Here is a 19476-nt window from a genome sequence, read left to right as displayed (position 1 = left end):
ATACCCTTTATACTGTCGGTAACAAAGGTTTTCAAAGCAGGTGTTCAAAGCAAAATCTAGCAGGGAGTGGTTTCATAGGCTGATCTATAGTTCTGGTGACTGCTGATCTAATTAAAGCAATACAGATTCATAAAATCATGTATTTTCCCCTTTTTACAGCCAAAGAAGAAATAGGTTTCCATTGTAACAGCCACAGTGATAGTGGCTTCAAAAAAGATAAAAAATTCTCAAGATGGGTTTTTTTTCTCAGTACATTAATTTGACTACTTAGATGTAAGGCACAGTCAGTCTGCCTTAGTGAAACTAGCCCCAGATGTTGAGGAACTCTGCACACGGAAATCACTTTGTGTTCTGTGCATTTGTTGATATGTGAAAGCAGGGTGTTATGAGACAGAAAGTCCACTGAGTAATTCTGTTCCAATTTGAATACCAGTAATGAGTCAAAAAACAAGCAGGTAGCAAGCCGCGATGGCTTGTATCGCAGGATTATTTGAAGTCCACCTTCAACTTCACTCCACGTGGCGGTCTGGCCCTGAGGACAGATTCTGTTGGCAGTGAGAAGAAAACATCTGCTGCTGTTTAACCCTCCCATTAAAACACAGCACACATGGAAAAGAAAGCAAAGTGAGAATGTGGGTGTATGTTTGTGTGTGTGTGTGTGTGTGTGTGTGTGTGTGTGTGTGTGTGTGTGTGTGTGTGTGTGTGTGTGTGTGTGTGTGTGTGTGTGTGTGTGTGTGTGTGTGAATGAGAGAGAGCGAGAAAGGCCAAGGCACAGACAACACAAAACAACCACCATCAGGTCGTTTGAGTTTGCTTTTTACTCCAAGTCATAAATGTAAAAAAAAAAAAAAGGAAACAGCTTATAGTGGAAAATATTCAGTACATCCTGAAACATTTTCAAAAACATTTACTCTCACAAAGCTCAAATTTAGACATGTGCAATCTGGACAGACAGCATCCTGTTGTGTCCATTTTCAGCCACCTGGTCTTTAAAAACCTTGAAACAGCAGCTCTTCTAGTTAATGATTGGCCACTGTGGGGAAAAGAGTGCACTTACTCTGTTGACTCTTATCGCCGCTGACCACAAAGCCAATGGAGCAGTATCTCTGAGGCTGACATTAATGGAGTGGACAGGACTTTCCTTTTAAAGAGACAGGTCAATTTCTTTTTGTCTGCTCTGGCAGAGATAGGAGGTGCAGGGGATCGTTCCCCAAATGAATCTTTAATTCAGTGCAGATTGCGCAGTTTGCTCTGGTGTGATTGCAGGCTGCATTTATTGGCCTATAGAACAAACAGTTAAATGGAAATTGTGACGCTAACTGCAGTATGTGCCCCTCCGTTATCTTTTCTTTCCATCATCTGTCCTATCATAACAGCACAGTCTGATATAACAATAGAAACAGTCCTTTGTGTAGACTTATGGGTCTTTTTTTTCATTTAAAAAAAATAAATCAACATTTGTGTTCTTCTCTCTGCTTATCGTTATAAGACTCACATTGCCTTCCCAAGGACAGCAGCCTATGTACAGGCACGTGAGCAGACAGGTCAGAATCCCACCAGCTGTACTCTGGGGACAGCACGCAGGTCGGCCTGTGGTCAATCAGGTATCGGTTCAGGTAGCTCTCCTCTAGGCCCCTGGCTGTTATCCCATCAGCGTGGTCCTGAAGAATGAGCAAAGAGCAAGCGCGAGCCAGTTTGTACATCTCAGATACCGCCCCGCCATAAAACTCAGAGGTGTAGTAAAAGTCTCCTTCATCCTCCTCCACGTAAGCTGATGAGCCTTCATCGACCTCATAAGGGAAAGCATTTCTTGGCATCCCATAGAGTTCTGGGTGCAGTGTAGCCACCAGGTCTCCAAGGATTTCCGCTCTAACAGGAGCAACAAACTCCTGATCAACATCAGCACAGAAGATGTAGTCAGTCTCACTGTCAATTGATTCTCGGATGGCATTGCCAAGAAGGGTCATTCGACGATGAGCCAGCCTTTCCCACCCGGGTAGCTCGGCAATAGGAACCACCTTCATCTCTCGTTCAGGCCCCAGCTTGATGGGGGGATCCAGAGAGCGGGGATTATCTGTGAGGATGTAGTATGTGACTACTTGACCAGGAAGAAAGTAGGTTTCAGCCGAGTACAGGAAACGCCTGATGAACTGGGCATAAGTCCCCACCACAAAGGCCAACAGACCTATGCGGATTTCCCGTTGTGCAAATTTAGCCCTGCGTGACGCCGAGTGGCGGCTGTCACCCCACACCAAGGGAGCACCCCATGGTGTCTCTGCAGGAGTCTGCGATTCTGCTCCCTTGAGCACTGCCATGTCTGTCACTTTTCTCCCCCCCTCCATTTCCAAGGGACGAAATATAGGGTGAGCTGGGTGTACTCGGACAGCAGCTCTACTGCCATGAAGGTAGTCTGAGGAGGAAACACCAGACGCTTATTTGTGCAGTACAAACTGATCTTATATACTTCTACTTTGTAACTTGTACTATGTGCGAAATATTTAGAGGAGATGATTTATAACAATCTGTCCCAAGGTAAGCCAAAAGCAAAAAAACAGATATTTTTCCATGGAAATTAATTAAAAGCATGTGTTTTACTAAGCACACGACTCAGCTGAGGTTTTTTTACTGTATACTCTTCTAGGTGTATGCAGTGTTCAGAGTAGAGCAGAACACATTATTCTGTACACTTACATATGATAAGAGACAGGAGAAAACAGCACAGGACTAGTTGTATTCTGCTCACTCTGATTGGTCCTGCTTGAAAGACAAACACACAGATGCAAAGAAAGACTGACATTACATGGGATTGCGTGAGATAAAGCTAACATTTTTCTGTATCACATGACAGGTTTAAAAAACACTTTATGTCTGTTCTTCTTTCCGATTGATTCAATGTACGTCTCCTCGTCTTAAAAGTAACCCAGTTTTTAGCGTTCATAAATACAGCACAAATCAATGAGATTTCAGGCGTAAACAACCAGATTTGACATCAGTCGAAGAGGTGGAGCAGTGGTCATAGAGATTGCACTAACCTGATGACGCCTTGCAGAAAGGGAACAGTGCCATACTGTGACCTGCTGGTGGATAAACACGCAGAGCTTTTCCCGAGGGCACTATTTTTTTGCTCCTCTGTCTGTGTTTCTCTGCTGCTCACTCTGTCTCTTCCTGGAAATCCACTGTTGAACTCACCGTTTTTCCGTCAGGAATGTTTTTGGGGGGGTCACTTTTCCCACATCTTTCCTATGGTTTGTATTTTTCTCTCGCTGCGTTTACAATATTTTCCTCTCCCTTTTCTTCACATACCTTTCTTCATCTCCCCCCTCTCACATTTTTCTTCAGGCTTTTTGCAGTATTCACTTCTGGAGCAAAACCAAAGAAGCCAGATGTGAGGGGAAAAGAGAGAAATGGGAGGAGATGAGGGGAGGAGAGTAAGACACAACAGGGCAAGAAAACCATTAAAAGGTAGTGTTACACGCACACTTCTTTCCTTCTTCCCCTCTGTTTAGACAGTACGGGGTACTCAAAATAGAATGACAACTTCCTCAAATTAATTTTTAAATCTCAAGATTTGCACAGATGAGAAGTCATACAGCAGGCATTAGGCATTTTTTTCCTTTCTCCTTCTGGTCCACAAGGTGGCAGTATTCAATATCAAATCCAGTGACAGAAGCTACTCCGACTGCTTGTTGCATGGTTGCAACAAGTATCATACAATAAGACAAAACATTGTCACTCTCATATGAATAAAAAGCAATTAAAGAGGGTTATTATAAAGTAACTGAAGCAAATATTTGAAGGTTTATGGGTTTAATGCATGTTTATGAGGTTTAAAACAAATCTGGACAGTATACATATGCAGCTCAGTGGCCCCATTTCAGAGGTGTCAATGCAGGGCTTTGGTCCCTACACCGAGAAATGATCACTATGTAAGTTCAGGATCACAGAAGACTAAGCAACACTACACTAATCCATTTTTGTTATTTATTTTCTGGGTATCATAAATGCCTCTACCAGTTTTTAATGTAAATGCTGCTTATGCAAGTTCTAGTGCTAAAAGACAAGCCAGGGGATTCCAGAGTCTGTAGTCTGCAGAATTCATCCTCAGGAAACCACAATTATATTATGATAAATCTATAAATCAACTATTGGAAGGTTTTAGAAGGTTTGTGGATTAAACAGCAGATTTAGTCATGCTCTATAAATGGCAATACTGTTCTTTATAGAACATGGCTAAGTGAGTGTTTGCATTGTATGGCTTAAATTTACTTCGATTAAGAAAAATATGAATGTTCATTTTGAGCCTCAAAAAAGAGAAGCTTTTCAGAAAAATCCAAAGTACATCTGCTGGTTAATCTGCACCCACTGCTTGTCTTTCTGGACAAAATATCAATGTAGTCATACACTCAACAGTTATTCAGCTGCACGCAATCACATGGCAATAAATTCAGTGCTTTTAGTGCCTCCTTGAAATTGTGATTCATGTGTTCAATAATGTTGATTTCTAGATTTCATAAAGTATAATCTGGACTTGATTATCTGTTGGGAAACTTATCTAATGTTCAGCTGTAATGCAAATATCAAAGCATGGATCCATCCTGTATCAATGGTTCAGGCTGCTGTTAGTGGATTAATAGTGGGAGGGATATCTTTTTTTGGCACACTTTGGGCTCCTTAGTAGCAACTGAGCACCGTTTAAACACCACAGCTTAGCTGAGTATTGTCAGTGATCATGTTCGTGCCTTTGTGACCACAGTGTAGCCATCTTCATTCAGCAGGATAATGCACCATGTCACAAACCTTAAAAAATTGCAAACTAGTTTTTGGAACATGACTTTACTGTACCCAGGTTGTCTCAAGAGTCCATTGGTCACCAATAGAAGACCTTTGGGATGTGGTGGAATGGAAGAGTCACATGATGGATGTGCAGCCAACAAGTCTGCAGCAACTGTGTGATGCTCTCATGTCAATATGGACTAAAAATCTGTGAGGAATGTTTGCGGCACCTTGTTGAATTACGGCAGTGCAGAAAGAAAAAGGGAGATGCAACTCGGTATTAGCAAGGTGGCCCTAACCTATTGCCAAAGACTCAAACACACGCAAGAAGTCACTTTGCAGTTTATTACGATAAATAATAATAATTATTATTTTTTTGTCCACCCATACAGAAATCGCAACATAACATTGGTTTGTGTAAACAACTCTGGCCTGAAGTCTCAGCCAGAAACAAAAACATAAAGGAAACAGCACGGACCACACTAAAGAATGGCTAAATTACAGGGTGCATGTAAAGCGTTTTTCCAAACATCGTTGTTTTCCTGTCACCGTGTTGGCAGAGAAGTGGGGGGCGGGCAGCTCCAAGCTGGAGGGTAGGGACTATGCATAAAGACTTCATAGCTATTTATGTCATAAACACTTACACTAGCATCTCTAAACCAACCTACATCACATAGAGATGAGTATGCACATGTGTTACAGCATATTTTAAGGCGTTCAACATGAATGTGCTTAAGAGTTGTACTGCAGAGCCCCTACTCTACACAGCTTTTGGTCAATCAATAGATTGATTAAAATCAAGCAACACTAGAGAAGTGGTTCATTTGCAAATAATAATGCAAAAAAAAAAAAAAATTAAAAAAAATTTGCGTCCAGGATTCACAGAACTGTTTGTAGATGGCATATTACAAATTATGGTTAAAGAGCTTTTTGCACAGGAGCTTCTTTGTAAGAGCAGGATTTTTGGCAGTGCTCATTTGCAGTGATTATAACTACACTGACTTTACTGAACTATGTCACAAGAAAATAAATAGTTCAAGACTTTGAGACTCTATATATTGTTTCATAACCTATAAGGTATCCATAGAAAAATATTTAATTTAATGCAGCATTATACTCATACAAAATTAAACAAATTGCACAAGAAGATTAACCTGTAATTCGCTCCAACTGAAAAGATTTCCAGTGCTCTTTCAGTCATTTGTTGCTATCATAATCTTTTCTAGTTTTAATGTTTCGTCTGTATTATTGTCATCTGTATCATTTTACACTAAATAATGTGTCACACTACATATATTTCTCTAAATACTTTGAAAAGTCCTCTGTTGAGGTTCGCTGACACCCTGAGAATAAATCTTTAGTCAACACTTTTAAACCTTTTCAAACGACTAATCGAATTCAAATTTAATTTCACTCTTAAATTCACGCTGATTGGAATTAGGATCAATTTGTCCCCTACAGTAAATAAATTCAGAGTTTGTAGTGTGAAACATACATAAACTTTGGACAATGCCAAAAAAAGTCAGTCGAAATGGGATTTTTGAATCAGAATGTCAAGATTTTTGATGTCAAGTAATTACAAATCCATGTTACAATCCATGTTTCTGAATAATATATAGATAATATATAGCTACTATTACAAAACTTAGATTCTAAAGGTGGCATGCTTCAGCAGGCAGTAAAGAGATGAGAGAAAAGGCCACCGTCAACCCCATCACCACCAACTTCACTTTTCATCTGGTGTAAATGCTTTTTTTTACTTTCACTACATGGAGATAAAGCAGATGCTTTGAATCACATTTGGACATTATGCACTGAATGAAGGAATTTAAATATTTGTTTACAAAAGGTGATTGGCAAGTGAAGGTTAATAGGTCAGATATGCAGCATTTTGGGGGGAACAACAGAACAGGAAGAGTTCTCTTTCTTTCTGTATCTTTTTTCCTCCTCCTCTCCCAGTGCCTGGTCTCAGCCTTCTTCGTTTCACCTTGTTCCACAGCTCCCAAACCAACAGTCTCTTCCACTTAGATCTCCTCACTGCTCTGTTAGACTTTCACTTGCGGGCATCATCGAGCATCTCAAACAGGGCCTGGAGCAGACGGTCATCTCTGTGCCTGTACGGCTTGGTGCTGTAGAAGCCATCACTGTAGTCACTGTAGACACTGTCCTCGGGGCTCCGGTACTTGTTGATCATGTCCAGAGCCTGGTACAGCTTCTGAGGCGGGAGTCTCGTAGCAGGGGGAGAGAAGCTCTGGCCCAGCTGCTGCTGCTTCCTCCAGGCCTTAGCAATGGGCTCAGACTGCTGCAGCGCTGGAGTCTGCCGGTTGAAGGCCGTCTGCAGGAGACGCAGCAGAGCAAGGGAGGGGGAGAAGGGTGAATTTGAGGGTTTTTTGAGCTCCTTCTCTTGATTATTAGGAGAGGCTTGGGCATTCTCAGTCTTCTGAGGTTGGGCCTGTGTTGGCTCCTGTAACAGCAGACACAAAGAGAGAAAGGAGGCTAGCCATTAGTTTGGCACACTCACAGTGATACCAGAATAATCCAGTGAGGAGGTCTAAAGTTTGGTTTTGGTTCTTGTGGGCCGTAAAATGTGTTTAATCATTTATATGGACAAGATACCTGTATCACTGCTTTGCAGATGTAGACAGGCTAGCTAAAATAAAACAACATCTGTTATCAGATCTAAACAAGGTTCCTGTCATCTCCTTAACGTTTAACCCTCTGAGGTCAAAGTTATCATATGTGCTAACCCTAATCTAATCGTGCCCCACGCTGCTGGGAGAGCAGCACCAACAATTGCTTGCAAACTTAGTCTAATACTCAAATCCCACACATCTTTTGAGATTATCTGAAATGTAACACTGACTGGGATTCAGAACATTTCTTGCTTTTGCATGGATTCTTTTACATAGTTAACAGGATCATTACTACATCGTCAAATATCTGAAAAGCTTCTGTGTTTGTTACAGTAAGATAACATAAGCACGGTTGTCGTGTTGGCTTTGAACCGATTCTGTGGTGTAGGATTTATATGCATCAAGCTGCCAATCACTGTTAGAATTAAAAACTGGTACATAGTTTAAACTTCGCGCTTTCGACTCAAGTTGATTTTAAATGGATGCTTTGATCTGTGCCTTTGTGCACTTATTACTGTCTGTCATTCGTCTAGCATCCAAATCTTTGTAGGCATTCACCTGCAGTTTTAATTTATGTTGGACTTACACTCACCTCCATCATGTCATCCATATGTTCTACACCACGGCGGTCGTTCTGCACGGCATTGTAAGGTATGTACACTCGAGGTTTCTTCATGTGCTCCGGTTTTTCTGATGTTCCATGAAGGATCAGCTTCCAGTTCAAAATCCGACCCTTGTTCTCCATACGACCGGACTGGGAAAGGTTTGAAAAATATATATAAAATATATATGATATATAAAAAAGACATTTTACTTATAGTAGACAGTGGAATTTGTATTCGAATTACATGTAGAAAGAAGATTTTCATCACAACATATATAGATATATATATGTAGGCATTACTCACAGTATCTGTGATTTTTAGGGTCCATGTACCAGCAGGGTCCTCCCCCCATGTGTGGACAGACATGAAGTCCCAGTTTCTGAAGCCGTTAGAGGATGTGTCCCTCTCTCTCTCTGCCAGCAGCACTGTACTGGTCCCTGAGGGAAAAGCCAAAAGGGATTATTTGAGAGCTTTGTCATTTTGCTCGTGTGTGTTATTTGTGTTTGTATGAATGTCTCTAACCAGCTGGAGAGGTGAGTGTGATGTGTAGGTCCCCCCTCCTGGTATATTCAATGCTCGCCTCCACCTGCACATGCTCCAGTGAGCGGACCGCGTTCTCTTGGCCTGCACAGGCTTTGGTTGGAATCTCTATAGTGATCTCCCCCGTTGCTTTTAGCTCCCTGCGGGATGCATTAAAATAGCAGTGAAATAGAGGCAGCAAACAGCTCCTCATGATGACACTAATTGATCATATGTGACATTTTCTCATTTTTGCAGGTAACTCAGCTAAAACAAGCAAAACGACAACAACAACAACAAAAAATCCTGCACTACTTTAGTTGCACAGCTTGCATATCAGCTTATAGTTAGTTCAGACACACATATATATATGCACATATAAAATGCATATGAGGTGTTTGAAACCTCTGCTCATTTATTTGCATAAAAAAAAAAAAAAGCTAATCCCCATCTCTCCCAGACATGAATGAAAGGATTTCTGTGTTCAAGCTGGCATAAAGCTGGAGGGGGGGTTGTAGCCCACTAAGCATTGACGGAAATGTAAAGCCAAATCCCCGGGATTAAACATGGATGTTGGGCAGTAATGGGGAAACTGGGTGCTATTGAGTCCCATAATCCAAAGTAAACTGCAGAACGGACACTTTCAGGAAGACACAGCTCAGCTGACCTCGGCTGCCTGTCTGTCTTTCCAACATGCTCTCAAAAGTTTCAATGACGGATCAATTTTCTTTGATTTCTTGTTAATATAAACATGACATCTGGTGAGATAGCGAGAAAGGGAGGTGCTTTTTTTTTTTACTTTTTCCATGGCTGGTAGCTTATGTATTTGAATATTTAATCCCACTGCTCAACAAACAGGTAAACGTAAAGGTAAAGACTGGCATAAAATTTAAATGACTGTGGCTTTCGTGCGTTTTCATTGCAAAGAAATCTCCTGTGCTCAGGCTTAAGACTTAATATTCTCATGGCTCGAATCAACAAGCAACAGATGCGTCTTTAATAACACAGATGGGTTTGTCTGTTTGCTCTGCTGGAATCAACATGTCAGGACAAAAGGAAACAAGCTTTCTCCCTATATATCTAAAATTAGATACTGAAAATGATTGTTGGATTGTGTTGTGGACTTAATCATGATCGGGATATATTAGTTACAGTGTGCACGTGTCATACAGCTAGTATCATCATGCATCATTTGATTCAAAAATCTTGTCCTTTTGTTGCCATTAATAAGTAAAAAAACCCCAGAAAAACAGAAAAAAAAAAGAAATTACAACATGAAATAAAACTAACACCATGCAGACAAAAGGAGCAGCAGCAGCTGTAAAATTTTACACACCTTGGCTGAAAAGAATCATCCCTGACTATACATTGCTTCTTCTCTGGCACATGCTTCCAAGTGGCCGGGTCAGCTAGGTCCACCAAGGCTTTGGCGTTGAGGAGGCCAAACCCAAAGCGGCTGTTGACCATCAGCCCTGCTCCGTTCCTCTTCCAGCCGGGGTTATTGGCCAAAGGATCAAACTCTGATGTCCAGACCACGATGTGCTGCAGGTCTCTCCAGGTAAGGTCAGGACTGAGTAGTGAGATGGACAAAGAAGCAGATCAGTCAGCATTTAATAATACTTAAACTGTCACATGGCATGAATATATTTTAAATAAGATCAAATTTTAGGTCATACTTTTGTTCCAGTGCCAGGGCAAATATTCCAGCAGCCAGTGGGGCAGAAGCTGAAGTTCCAGTGTGAGTCTGAGTGCACTCATTATGGAGATCGGCACTGGTCTGAAAACCGAGCAGGCAACGAATGACGTGAAAACGAAAATCATGCCACAATCTAACCTTACATGTGACACAAACAGACGTAGTTACATACAATCCTCTGGTCAGTGTAGTCTCCACTGCTGTACGCCGTAGCCAGAGTGGAGGAGCACTTCTCAGCGTACCACGGGGACAGGCCCTGCTGGGAGGCACTGCTGATTGAGATAGTGTAGATGCTGTCTGTGTAGCCGTCACAGTCACAGTTATCGCCCTGGCGGCCGCCGTTCCCCGATGCCCAAACAAAGATAGAGCCTTTTCCACCACGGCCCTACAGAAGGCATGAAAGACAAAAGCAAGCGCTACTTGGCTTTGTGCTATCAGATATTGCCCTGTAGCTTATACTCCTAATAAGACACATGTAAACTGTACAAAACACTGTAATGCTGTCATATAGGATTACACACTAATATATAAATGTTGGCATTTAATAAATTATTTAGAGGTGTAGGGTGTAATAAATTTCATGTGAAAAGCTTGTGTCTTATTTTGACAAAAGCAGTCTGAGAGTAAATCAGTGCTGTCCGCTGCCAATCTTTGCCAATAAACTGGAAGTCATGGCACTTTGTCATTAGCGGTTTTATTCTCAGGAGCTAATTATGTTGTCCATATTGATTTTTTCCAATCACACTTCCTTTCTGCTGCACATAGCAGCTCCTATTAAGAATGCCAAATGTGTTTCAAAGCTCCCAGTTGGATCATATACCTTCTGAATGCCATATTCAAAAGCTTTCTGCGCCAGACGACCAGGGCCCTCCACTGTCTTGCCGTCATCATTTGGTCCCCAGCTGGCACTGTAAATGTCCACGTGTTCCGGATTGAACCCAATAGAGCTCGCCTCAATGGCATCGGTCACAATCCCGTCCAGCATACGAATCCCTGAGCAGAGAAAAACAGGAAAGTTAGAGCGGTGTCCAGACACTTGGACTTACTGTCAGTTACCAACTATTCATTATGGTTGAATTAAAACAGAAAGAAAAGTCAAGAACTTTAATTAATTTGCTATAAATAAAACTCTTCTCTTTAGATTTTAAAGATGATGTTGCTGCTGCCCATTCATATTTTTTTGAGCCATAATATGCAGATCATTGTTTCAGTGGATTGGAGCTGAGTAATTTTGTAGATTGACATTATGCAACCATCTGGTATCAAAATCAGGCCTCCATCAGGAAGTCTTTCCTCCGCACATGCTTAAAATAAAACTAAAACAACAAAAATCCCAGGACACGCAGCCAGAGTACCGAAAAAAAGAGCTTCCAACCATTTCTGCTCTTTTGCATCCTGAACATTAACAAGAACATTAAAAGAAGACGGGATTGCTTCACAATGTGTTCCAACTGTTTTGAGGTTCTTAACGTGGTATATTGTTAACATTTGGGTTAGTATCTGTTTTACACACAAAGACAAAGATGCTGTGAGAGGTGGCTTATAATAAATATATGAACAGTTAAAGCTGGGTCAACATGTTTTTGTCATCGGACAAAAATCCTCAATCACCTCTCAGCAGAGTGTAACATCAGGAAATCTAAAGAAAAAAACTAAATGTGATTTTAAACTGGAAGAGTAGTGTTTTAATCCTGCATAGAGAACAAATATCACCATTTACTCTTGGCACTCATGAGCCTTGTCCCCTCTCTTAGAGGAGCGATCTGCAACAGTCTATCTATAAATTCTTGTGTTTTTTCCCCTCCCTCCTTCCCCTACATATCTGTCTACTGTTGGTCTAAAAAACAGGGAAACTAAACCTCTTACCTCCAACCTTAGAGTTGTAGGCCACTCCAACCCCACATTTATTGTTGTCTGCCTGCATTGCAATCTCCCCAGCACACCTAGTGCCATGCCTGAGAAGAAAAAACACAATTAATTAACAACCACCCAAAAATGTATTTTGTAAAAAATATTGCAGGGAGAGCTCTTTTCAACTGTTTAATTTGCAGTCGTTATTTCAGTGAATGTAAACTCATTACCCACTACCCACTACCTTGTTTAGTTACATAACTTATCTCATTGAATTTCATATTTAGAGCAGTGGCTATTTTTTGTGATGACAGGGTCATCTGCATCATCTGAAAACAGAGGTGTTTTTGTTTGACTGGCTCCAATTCATCCGGGAGGCTTTGAACTGGAGTGGAGTATTCTGATAACAAAGGAGCTCGGGGTTGCTGGCGGAGGATAAAGTGTGTGGATGTGCATGCGTGTGCGGCAGCTGGCAGAGGGAGGATTGTTAACCTAAGCAGGAGTAAAGTGAGTCCAACGTGAGCGCTGTTTTCCAATTTTCTTGCTGTTATCTGAAGCTACTGCAGGATTTACACTGCTAAACTACGTATGACGACCCCTGCCCCTTTTTTTCAGTCCTTTCTCATGCGTTTCAGGTCTTTGCTACACCTGGACCTTGTGTTTCCAGACTATAAATCTGGCACTCTCCCATTTCCCGCTTGTGCGCTGCACTTGTTTTTCTTTCATTTTTGGTTATTTACTACATTTGCAACACTTGCAATATCTTTTCACACATGCACACCCTACCCCACTGATCCTGTTGATTTACACACCTCATTAGCTTGTATTTCATTTGTTGTAATTGATAGTGTTTAAATTGGCAAACGGTGTGTCCATCTTTTTGTCACGGCTCTACGAGCCAGGTTGTGACAGGAGGAAAATTTATTCCTATTTTGTTAAAAAAAAAAAAAAGGAAAGACAGATGAAGCAGTGAGAATACCAGTGCCATTAACTTACTTGTTTTCATTAGTGGAGTCATATCTGGGAAAAGGGTCGGGATCATTGTCATTGAAATCATAGCTGGCTGCTGGATCCTGGAAAATGTGACAAGGGAACACAACAGTCAGGGGGGCGTTTCTGAAAAGATGGGATGATGTCGGCTCACGTCAGTGACGACACATGCTTCAAACACAGATTCGCCATGGTCTACCTCCTGTCATGGTAACACATATGATTGCGTTCAGAGAAAAGGGGTGTTGTGGTCAAACAGTGAAACCACACATACTGAATTGTTGCTCTTGCCAGGAGGTTGCGGCATGAATTTACAAACTGCCCTTTTTATTTATAGCAAGATATATCTGCTCTCCATTTTTCTCATTCCTGTCATTCTCCTGCATTACAAGCACAGTCAATCATAGAAATTATCCTCCAGCTGAAAGGGTAGTCAAACAGAGCTGTTTTAGCTTCTTTTCCATTTCTGGTTCTCAGCAACAGCTTTAACATCAAATTAATGGCCGTGACTGTCATCTTTAAATGGACTGCCATTAAGTAAATGCAAATGCATGCCACTCATATGCCCTGATCGCTGAGGATGAGTGTCTCACTTGATTGGCCCTAGTTGATTAACCAGTGTTAACTTGATTACAGTGGGAGTCTTTTCCATCAGGCCTGTGGATGACCCCTGTCACACATCATTTCTCTTCTTCCCTTGCTCAATCCCTCTCTCTTCCGCCTTCATTCTCTTGCTTTCTGCTCGCTTCTGACAGCAACGGCACTGTTTGAAACCAAACCACAGATGGAGCCTTTAGAGTTTTTCTCAACAAGAGAAACTATGCCAAACTGAAACGTCTCTTTGAGCTTCTTTTCAGTCGCCCTCGGTCTCATCGGCTCGCAATTACGAGACAGTCAAAACATTCATGGAGGAACAACAAATGTTTTCAAATTTTGCATCCTCGTTCGCTAGGAGTGCAGTCGTTCGCAGTGAAATCGTCATTACAGTTAAACGCCGATTTCGGATCTAGAAATGAAAGCTCATAAAGCTCCTCTGAGGTAGGCATTATCATATAGATGATTTAATACTGCCTTTATGAATCGTCTTGCAAGGTGTCACCAGCAGCATTGCTATGGCAACGACAGACCTAGACTACAGAGGCTGTCTCCATGGAAACGGTGTCTTACGTAGTTGGAGTAGATGTCTGTGTGGTTCCACTCCAGCCCGTCATCGAGAACGGTGATGACCACTCCTTTCCCCGTGATGCCTTTCTGCCACACGGGGATCACGTGCAGGTCGAGCTTCGGCAGCGAGGAGGACGTCCGCGTGTCTTGCTGGAAGAGAGGCACGACATAACAAAATGACACACGAGTAATTTCAAGTTAGATTACGTGCGAAATATCTACGACCACTTCATTTAGTCAGGCTATTAAAGCATTATCATGCAACGGTCAGCTAAAGTTCTCCAGTCTCCTGGTTCTTCCACTGACCTTTACAGAAATTCATTACCGGATTGGAGGCATTTCCTTTGTCACTTCACTTTCACTGCTGGGCCACTTGAAAACAGATTGCTATGTGAAGGTCATATAATTCAGGCTTTTGTGTTTTCAAAAACATCAACTCGGCTCATTAGCCTAACCCTCAAAGTGCCTAACAATATCTGGAGATGAAGTGTGTGTCAGCCCACAGTTTTTCTGGTTTTCCTGCCTCGACACACATTCAATCTCCTGTCGGCATATTTAGAAATCCATCTCTGCGGCTGTATAACATTACACAGTGTGGAGTGCATCAAGCCTGTTTTAAATGGAAAATCAGCAGGGGGTGGATGGAGAGGGAGCAGGGCTGAAGCCTGTTTGCTTTGGGAAGAGCATGATTCAGAGCTGGAGACAGTTAAGCCTAAAAAAAGAACTCTGCTCTTTCGCTCTTTGTGCATTATGCACAGACACTGCAGAACGCTTCCCCAAGATGTGACTCATCCCTGTGATATATTCCCCCCCCCGACTTCCACCTCAGTTCCCTGTTTTCACCCCATCCTCTCAGTTGCAGCTGACAGTGAAGAGAACTCAAATCTCAGAGAAAATACACAACAACTGTCACACTTTTACACAACGTTTGTTCACCAGCAGTTTGTCAGAACGGCTTGTACACCCAAGACAGCACATAGCTACACATTGCCTGTCTCAGTGTGACCAAATGACTCACTTGTTGATGCTGACAGCAGCTGAGGGGGTCTTTCAGTAGCCTGCAATGCACTGATTTTAATGGTAATCACAGCAGCAGCTTTCTCAAGTCTCTCCACGCTCATTGCACATATAATAAATGAGTGGTGACTTAAAACCAGAGAACAAAGATCCCTTGATGCACAATTAAAGTGGACCGACACATGTACAGCCATGGATACACACTCACACACACACACGCGCGGACAGGGGGGATTTCAGGCTACAAGTATGAGTCACTCTCTGATTAAATTCAGGCAGTCACCCACTCACGATAGATAACGACACTCATCCCATCTCTCCTCCCCTGCCATTATGCTGGCCTCTGCCCCCGTCACACAGCTCCTCCTCAAATCCAGTATCAGTGATCATCGAGTCTTGTAACCTGTCGCACCTCTTTGCTTTACTCGTACACTGCAACCCTCTATTACCATTCAGCACTCTTTTTTTTTCTTCGCTTATTATCTACTTATTATGTGTGTGTGTGTCGGTGTGTGCATACACTAGAGCTAAAAACCCCCATATTATACTATAGTGGCTGAGACCATCGCTTTATCTACCTCTGCTTTTGTCCGTGCTGAGTGGAGGAAGTGAATAAATCATGATGCTTGAGGAGGAATATCTTGTGGGCCATGCAGCAGCACAGACACAGGCTGATGTGGAAATACACTAAGCGGCACTTTAAGGCCAATTCCATTAGTGTCATCATCCCTCATCGGCAAAAATGATTCATCTCAATTTGTTTTCTTATTCTGCACAAGCGTGTGACTCATGTTCAGTTAGTGCAGGTGCAAAAAAGTCGGGGCTGAGCGTAATGCGTATCTCTTGCTCTCTATTTCTTTCACCCTAAACGCACACACCAGCACATATGCAGCACACAGTTGTGTAGCCAATTTTGACGTAGGATAGCAGGTAAAGCAGGTGTTGCACATTGCTTTAATGAAGCATTAGGGTCAGTTAATTATTATGATCAGCGACATTTGTGTTTACCTACTTTGCTGGTAAAAGGGCTGCTCTGAAAAAAAAAAAGGTTTATTATTTTTCCTTTTGGGTAAGAGCAAAAGCAGTTACTCGATTGATCAGCTAAAATTAATAAAATTAATCAGAATTTTAATGATTTTTATAAAAAAGCCAAACATCTCTTTAAAAAAAAAAAAAATAAAGCTGTGTTTTGTCCAATCAATATTTGTCCAATTGTGTGTTTTCATGTAATTTGTGTGTCTTCTGTTTTACTCTTCATGCCCTGAAAAGCTTACAAAAAAACAAGCAGCTGCAATAGTAGGCACTTTGCATTCAACCATGCTAAAAGTCCTGAACTTATGGATCAAACTCAGTGAAGATGTTGGGGTCAGTTGGTGCTCAGGGTTTAAATGAATATGGTAGTAATGGATCTGGAAAGGGATATGATGCTGTGACATGCTACTGTTGTATGCTACTACTTGGCCTCACAGGGCTAAAACATCCAATTGAGGGTAAATTGAGACCTAATGTTCTACTCTACACCATCCCGCTGGATTATAGTCTCTCCACCCCTCTCATCTCCACGAGGGACTGGATAACCAATTAAGCAAATGGCTCTTTTGGCAAGAACTGCTTGATAGCATGCTATTGTTTCACTGTTGTCATGTTTTTCCTCTACTCTTTGGGCAGAGGTTATGGGAACAAATGGAAGCATTTGCTGTTCGTTTTGTAGACCAGAGAGTGCAAATTTTGCACATATTCATGCATTAATCCCCCTCTCAAAGCACAAGGGCTCTGTGGGGACAGAGCGAAACTGTAGGGAGCTGTCCAGCACTCACAGGGCTTTGGGATATATGTCTCGTGGGTAGACAGACTGGGTGCATGCAAACAGAAGGCCAAACCAAGCCCAAAGTACACAACACAACGTGAGTTGAAGTGTGGTTGCTGACTTAGATCTGGCGTTTAAAGAGTTCTAGTGAGTACAAAGTGTTTTAATGTTTTATACTTTGAGGCTTAATTCAGTGTAACTCACCAGGTACCACTGCTGGTTCCACATGGGATCATCAAAAAGCTTGTCCACCGGGCAGTCCCTACACTCCCTGAGGGATGCTCGTTTGCTGCGCCGTTTCTCATACTGCTGTTCAGCCCACAACACCTACACATACACAGATAGATGAAGGCATTGGATTTTGTTTTTTTCAGTCTTTAAAGGTTAGACTAGGAGAGAGACAATCCACTCACCCTATCATCCTCCGACAGCTGCCTGGTGATGTGGCTGGCGCTGCGTTTCATTCTGCGAGGATGGCTGCGGTGCTTGAACAAAAAATGGTCTTCCAGGGCCCCAATCTGCCGAGAAGACAAGATGTGCGATAGGAGTGATATTTTATTCATTTATTTCATTTTACAGCACGTGACCAACTGCATCATTAGAAATCAGCCTATTTACACTTTTTGTTTCTAATAATTACAGCTGGAAGCAAATAAAATGCAGTGCCTACAGAAAAGCGGCCTACAGCTATGGAAGCTCACATCTGGATACATTACATCAATCTTTAAGGTTGTTAAAGCTTTTATTGATTACTGTTCGTGGTCTGTTCCACAGCTGAACCAATCACATGTCATTTCCACTGAGGATGAATGCAATTATTTCAAACTTCTGTGGACACGTGTAGACTAACATACTGAATTCACGTAGGAGAAACTGCACAGATGAACACTGCTTATAACATTTACACCCGGAAGATCAGTTAATCATTGACCGCTGCTGTTCAAAGTCAGGGGATCACTAAGAATTAATGAATTGAGTTTCTAATTGAGACTCGGTGTAATATGTTTGCATAGGTCTGCATTAGTCAGTCTCCAGTAACAGGAAAAGCAGTGATGCACACAGCAGGGATATTAAAACCCGGACTCCCAGGTATGGGTTACCAGAAGGATGTAAACAGTGAGTCATAGCTTGATTAAATAATTTTCCTATAATGAAACAGGGTGCTGAAAATGCAGTGTGTGCTTTAGGGCTATCGTAAAACCAATAAGCTTCCACTTTAATGGTTTTACCAAGAAAAACCAGAGTAACTGACAGAGCTATATCCTCCTGGTCTGTTGTTTGAGCACAGCCCACAGCCTGTACTGTAGGCAGCACGTTTAATTACCTTTTCCGTCACTGCTTTCAGATTTATAACTGTTAAATGAGCTGTTTGTTACATGAAAACGAGCCTGCAACAATTCTGTACAGGTTCCAGTTTGCCTTCATGTCTTGCCAAATGCGGGAACTGCCAATACACAGTTCATTTCAGACTCGTTCACGCATATTGCCGCTGGGCGTTGGTGCCTACCTGTCGGACCAGTTCGTAGTCCAGCTCTCTGGCGATCGCCTCCGCAGCGGACAGCCCGCCCGGGATCTCCACTGCCCACTCGTTCAGGTACTGTCTGTCCCCGTAAGAAGACTGTCGGGGAAGCGCGGAGCAGAGAACGGCAAAAACACAGCACATCACCACCGGACGACATCTCACTTCCATGTCAGAGGAAATTCAACCAGAGAGGAAAAATATTTACAAAGATGCTTTGATTCCCTCCAAGACAAGATAAGCAGCCAGAATTCTCAGATATGAACGCCGTGGAGTGATAATAAATAAATCTTCTTCTTCTTTTTTAGTTTATTCTTGAAGAAACCGCTGGCTGAGATGGAGGAAGAGTGAAACTGCGCGTTATTGGTCCACCAAGGAGAGGAAATACTGGTGATGGGGAGGGCTGGCTTGTGCGCTGCATGGGTGTGCGTGTGGTCGGGATGGGGAGGGGGGATGAGGGAGGTGATCACACGTCAAATTACTGGTGCTCTGACGTCAATTTGGCGTCTACCTTTGGTGGGATGTGAGCGCAAGTCTCAGAGGATGTAACTCAAAATGGGGTGGGGTTGGGGGGCTCGGACTAAAAATATCTCTCAGTGCCCCCCAACCCCACCCCACCAGAGGAAGAGAAGGAGGAGGAGGAAGAGGAGACACCGTGAAGAAAACAACAATAACAGAAGTCTTATGTGATCCCCTTTAAGATGGCTTATCCTCATGAGGCAAACGTCCTCGCAGTCTCTCTTTCACGCATTTATTTGTGCTTTTATTCCTGTGTTTTGGGATGCACCTCGTAGCGTGGATGAGGGAAATCTGTCCCAGTTCACGAAACATCCCACTCTCCCAACACACATACATACACGCGCGCAAGCGGTTTCAGCACCGCGGACAGCTCCTTGTCCACA

General features: G+C 42.4%; 2 protein-coding genes and 1 long non-coding RNA gene across 4 annotated transcripts; 1 reads left to right on the top strand and 2 right to left on the bottom strand.

The window, feature by feature from the left end:
* Nucleotides 1-799: 799 nt before the first annotated feature.
* On the bottom strand, nucleotides 800-3368 carry LOC116326512 (globoside alpha-1,3-N-acetylgalactosaminyltransferase 1-like). 2 transcript variants are annotated; one of them, XM_031747844.2, is made up of 3 exons: nucleotides 3033-3368; nucleotides 2692-2757; nucleotides 800-2410 (listed from the first exon to the last, which is right to left on the bottom strand). In XM_031747844.2, the coding sequence occupies exons 1-3, from the start codon at nucleotides 3064-3066 to the stop codon at nucleotides 1452-1454; spliced, it is 1059 nt and encodes a 352-aa protein (XP_031603704.1). In that variant the 5' UTR covers nucleotides 3067-3368; the 3' UTR covers nucleotides 800-1451. The 2 variants fall into 2 exon arrangements, with proteins under 2 accessions (XP_031603704.1, XP_031603705.1); XM_031747845.2 differs by having other exon boundaries at nucleotides 2692-2754; nucleotides 3033-3367.
* On the top strand, nucleotides 3340-10385 carry LOC120440403. Its single transcript, XR_005613236.1, has 3 exons — nucleotides 3340-3462; nucleotides 9928-10088; nucleotides 10218-10385. It is a non-coding gene; the product is annotated as an uncharacterized LOC120440403 (long non-coding RNA).
* pcsk1 (proprotein convertase subtilisin/kexin type 1) lies at nucleotides 5004-18889 on the bottom strand. Its single transcript, XM_031747810.2, has 14 exons — nucleotides 18563-18889; nucleotides 17469-17573; nucleotides 17260-17382; nucleotides 14235-14381; nucleotides 13074-13150; nucleotides 12093-12181; nucleotides 11047-11219; nucleotides 10399-10611; nucleotides 10207-10307; nucleotides 9867-10100; nucleotides 8534-8691; nucleotides 8315-8448; nucleotides 7999-8160; nucleotides 5004-7237 (listed from the first exon to the last, which is right to left on the bottom strand). Exons 1-14 carry the CDS (start codon nucleotides 18743-18745, stop codon nucleotides 6827-6829), a joined length of 2310 nt encoding a protein of 769 aa, XP_031603670.1. The 5' UTR covers nucleotides 18746-18889; the 3' UTR covers nucleotides 5004-6826.
* Between the last annotated feature and the right edge of the window lie 587 nt (nucleotides 18890-19476).

Source organism: Oreochromis aureus, linkage group 5 (genome assembly GCF_013358895.1).
Source record: "Oreochromis aureus strain Israel breed Guangdong linkage group 5, ZZ_aureus, whole genome shotgun sequence".
Taxonomy (NCBI): Eukaryota; Metazoa; Chordata; class Actinopteri; order Cichliformes; family Cichlidae; genus Oreochromis; species Oreochromis aureus.
Note: the sequence above shows the minus strand (reverse complement) of the source record. Positions and strands in the feature narration are given on the sequence as shown.

Bases quoted from the DNA above. Each gene is read 5' to 3' on its own strand.
- LOC116326512 (XM_031747844.2), bottom strand. From the start codon at position 3,066: ATGGCACTGTTCCCTTTCTGCAAGGCGTCATCAG. The intron at 2,758-3,032 runs GTTAGTGCAATC...TTGTCTTTCAAG, and splicing joins TTTCTGCAAGGCGTCATCAG to CAGGACCAATCAGAGTGAGC. The intron at 2,411-2,691 runs GTAAGTGTACAG...TTTCCTCCTCAG, and splicing joins TCTCCTGTCTCTTATCATAT to ACTACCTTCATGGCAGTAGA.
- pcsk1 (XM_031747810.2), bottom strand. From the start codon at position 18,745: ATGGAAGTGAGATGTCGTCCGGTGGTGATGTGCTGTGTTTTTGCCGTT. The intron at 14,382-17,259 runs GTGAGTTACACT...CCTCTCTTCCAG, and splicing joins GGAACCAGCAGTGGTACCTG to CAAGACACGCGGACGTCCTC. The intron at 7,238-7,998 runs GTGAGTGTAAGT...CTGCTGTTACAG, and splicing joins ATATGGATGACATGATGGAG to GAGCCAACACAGGCCCAACC.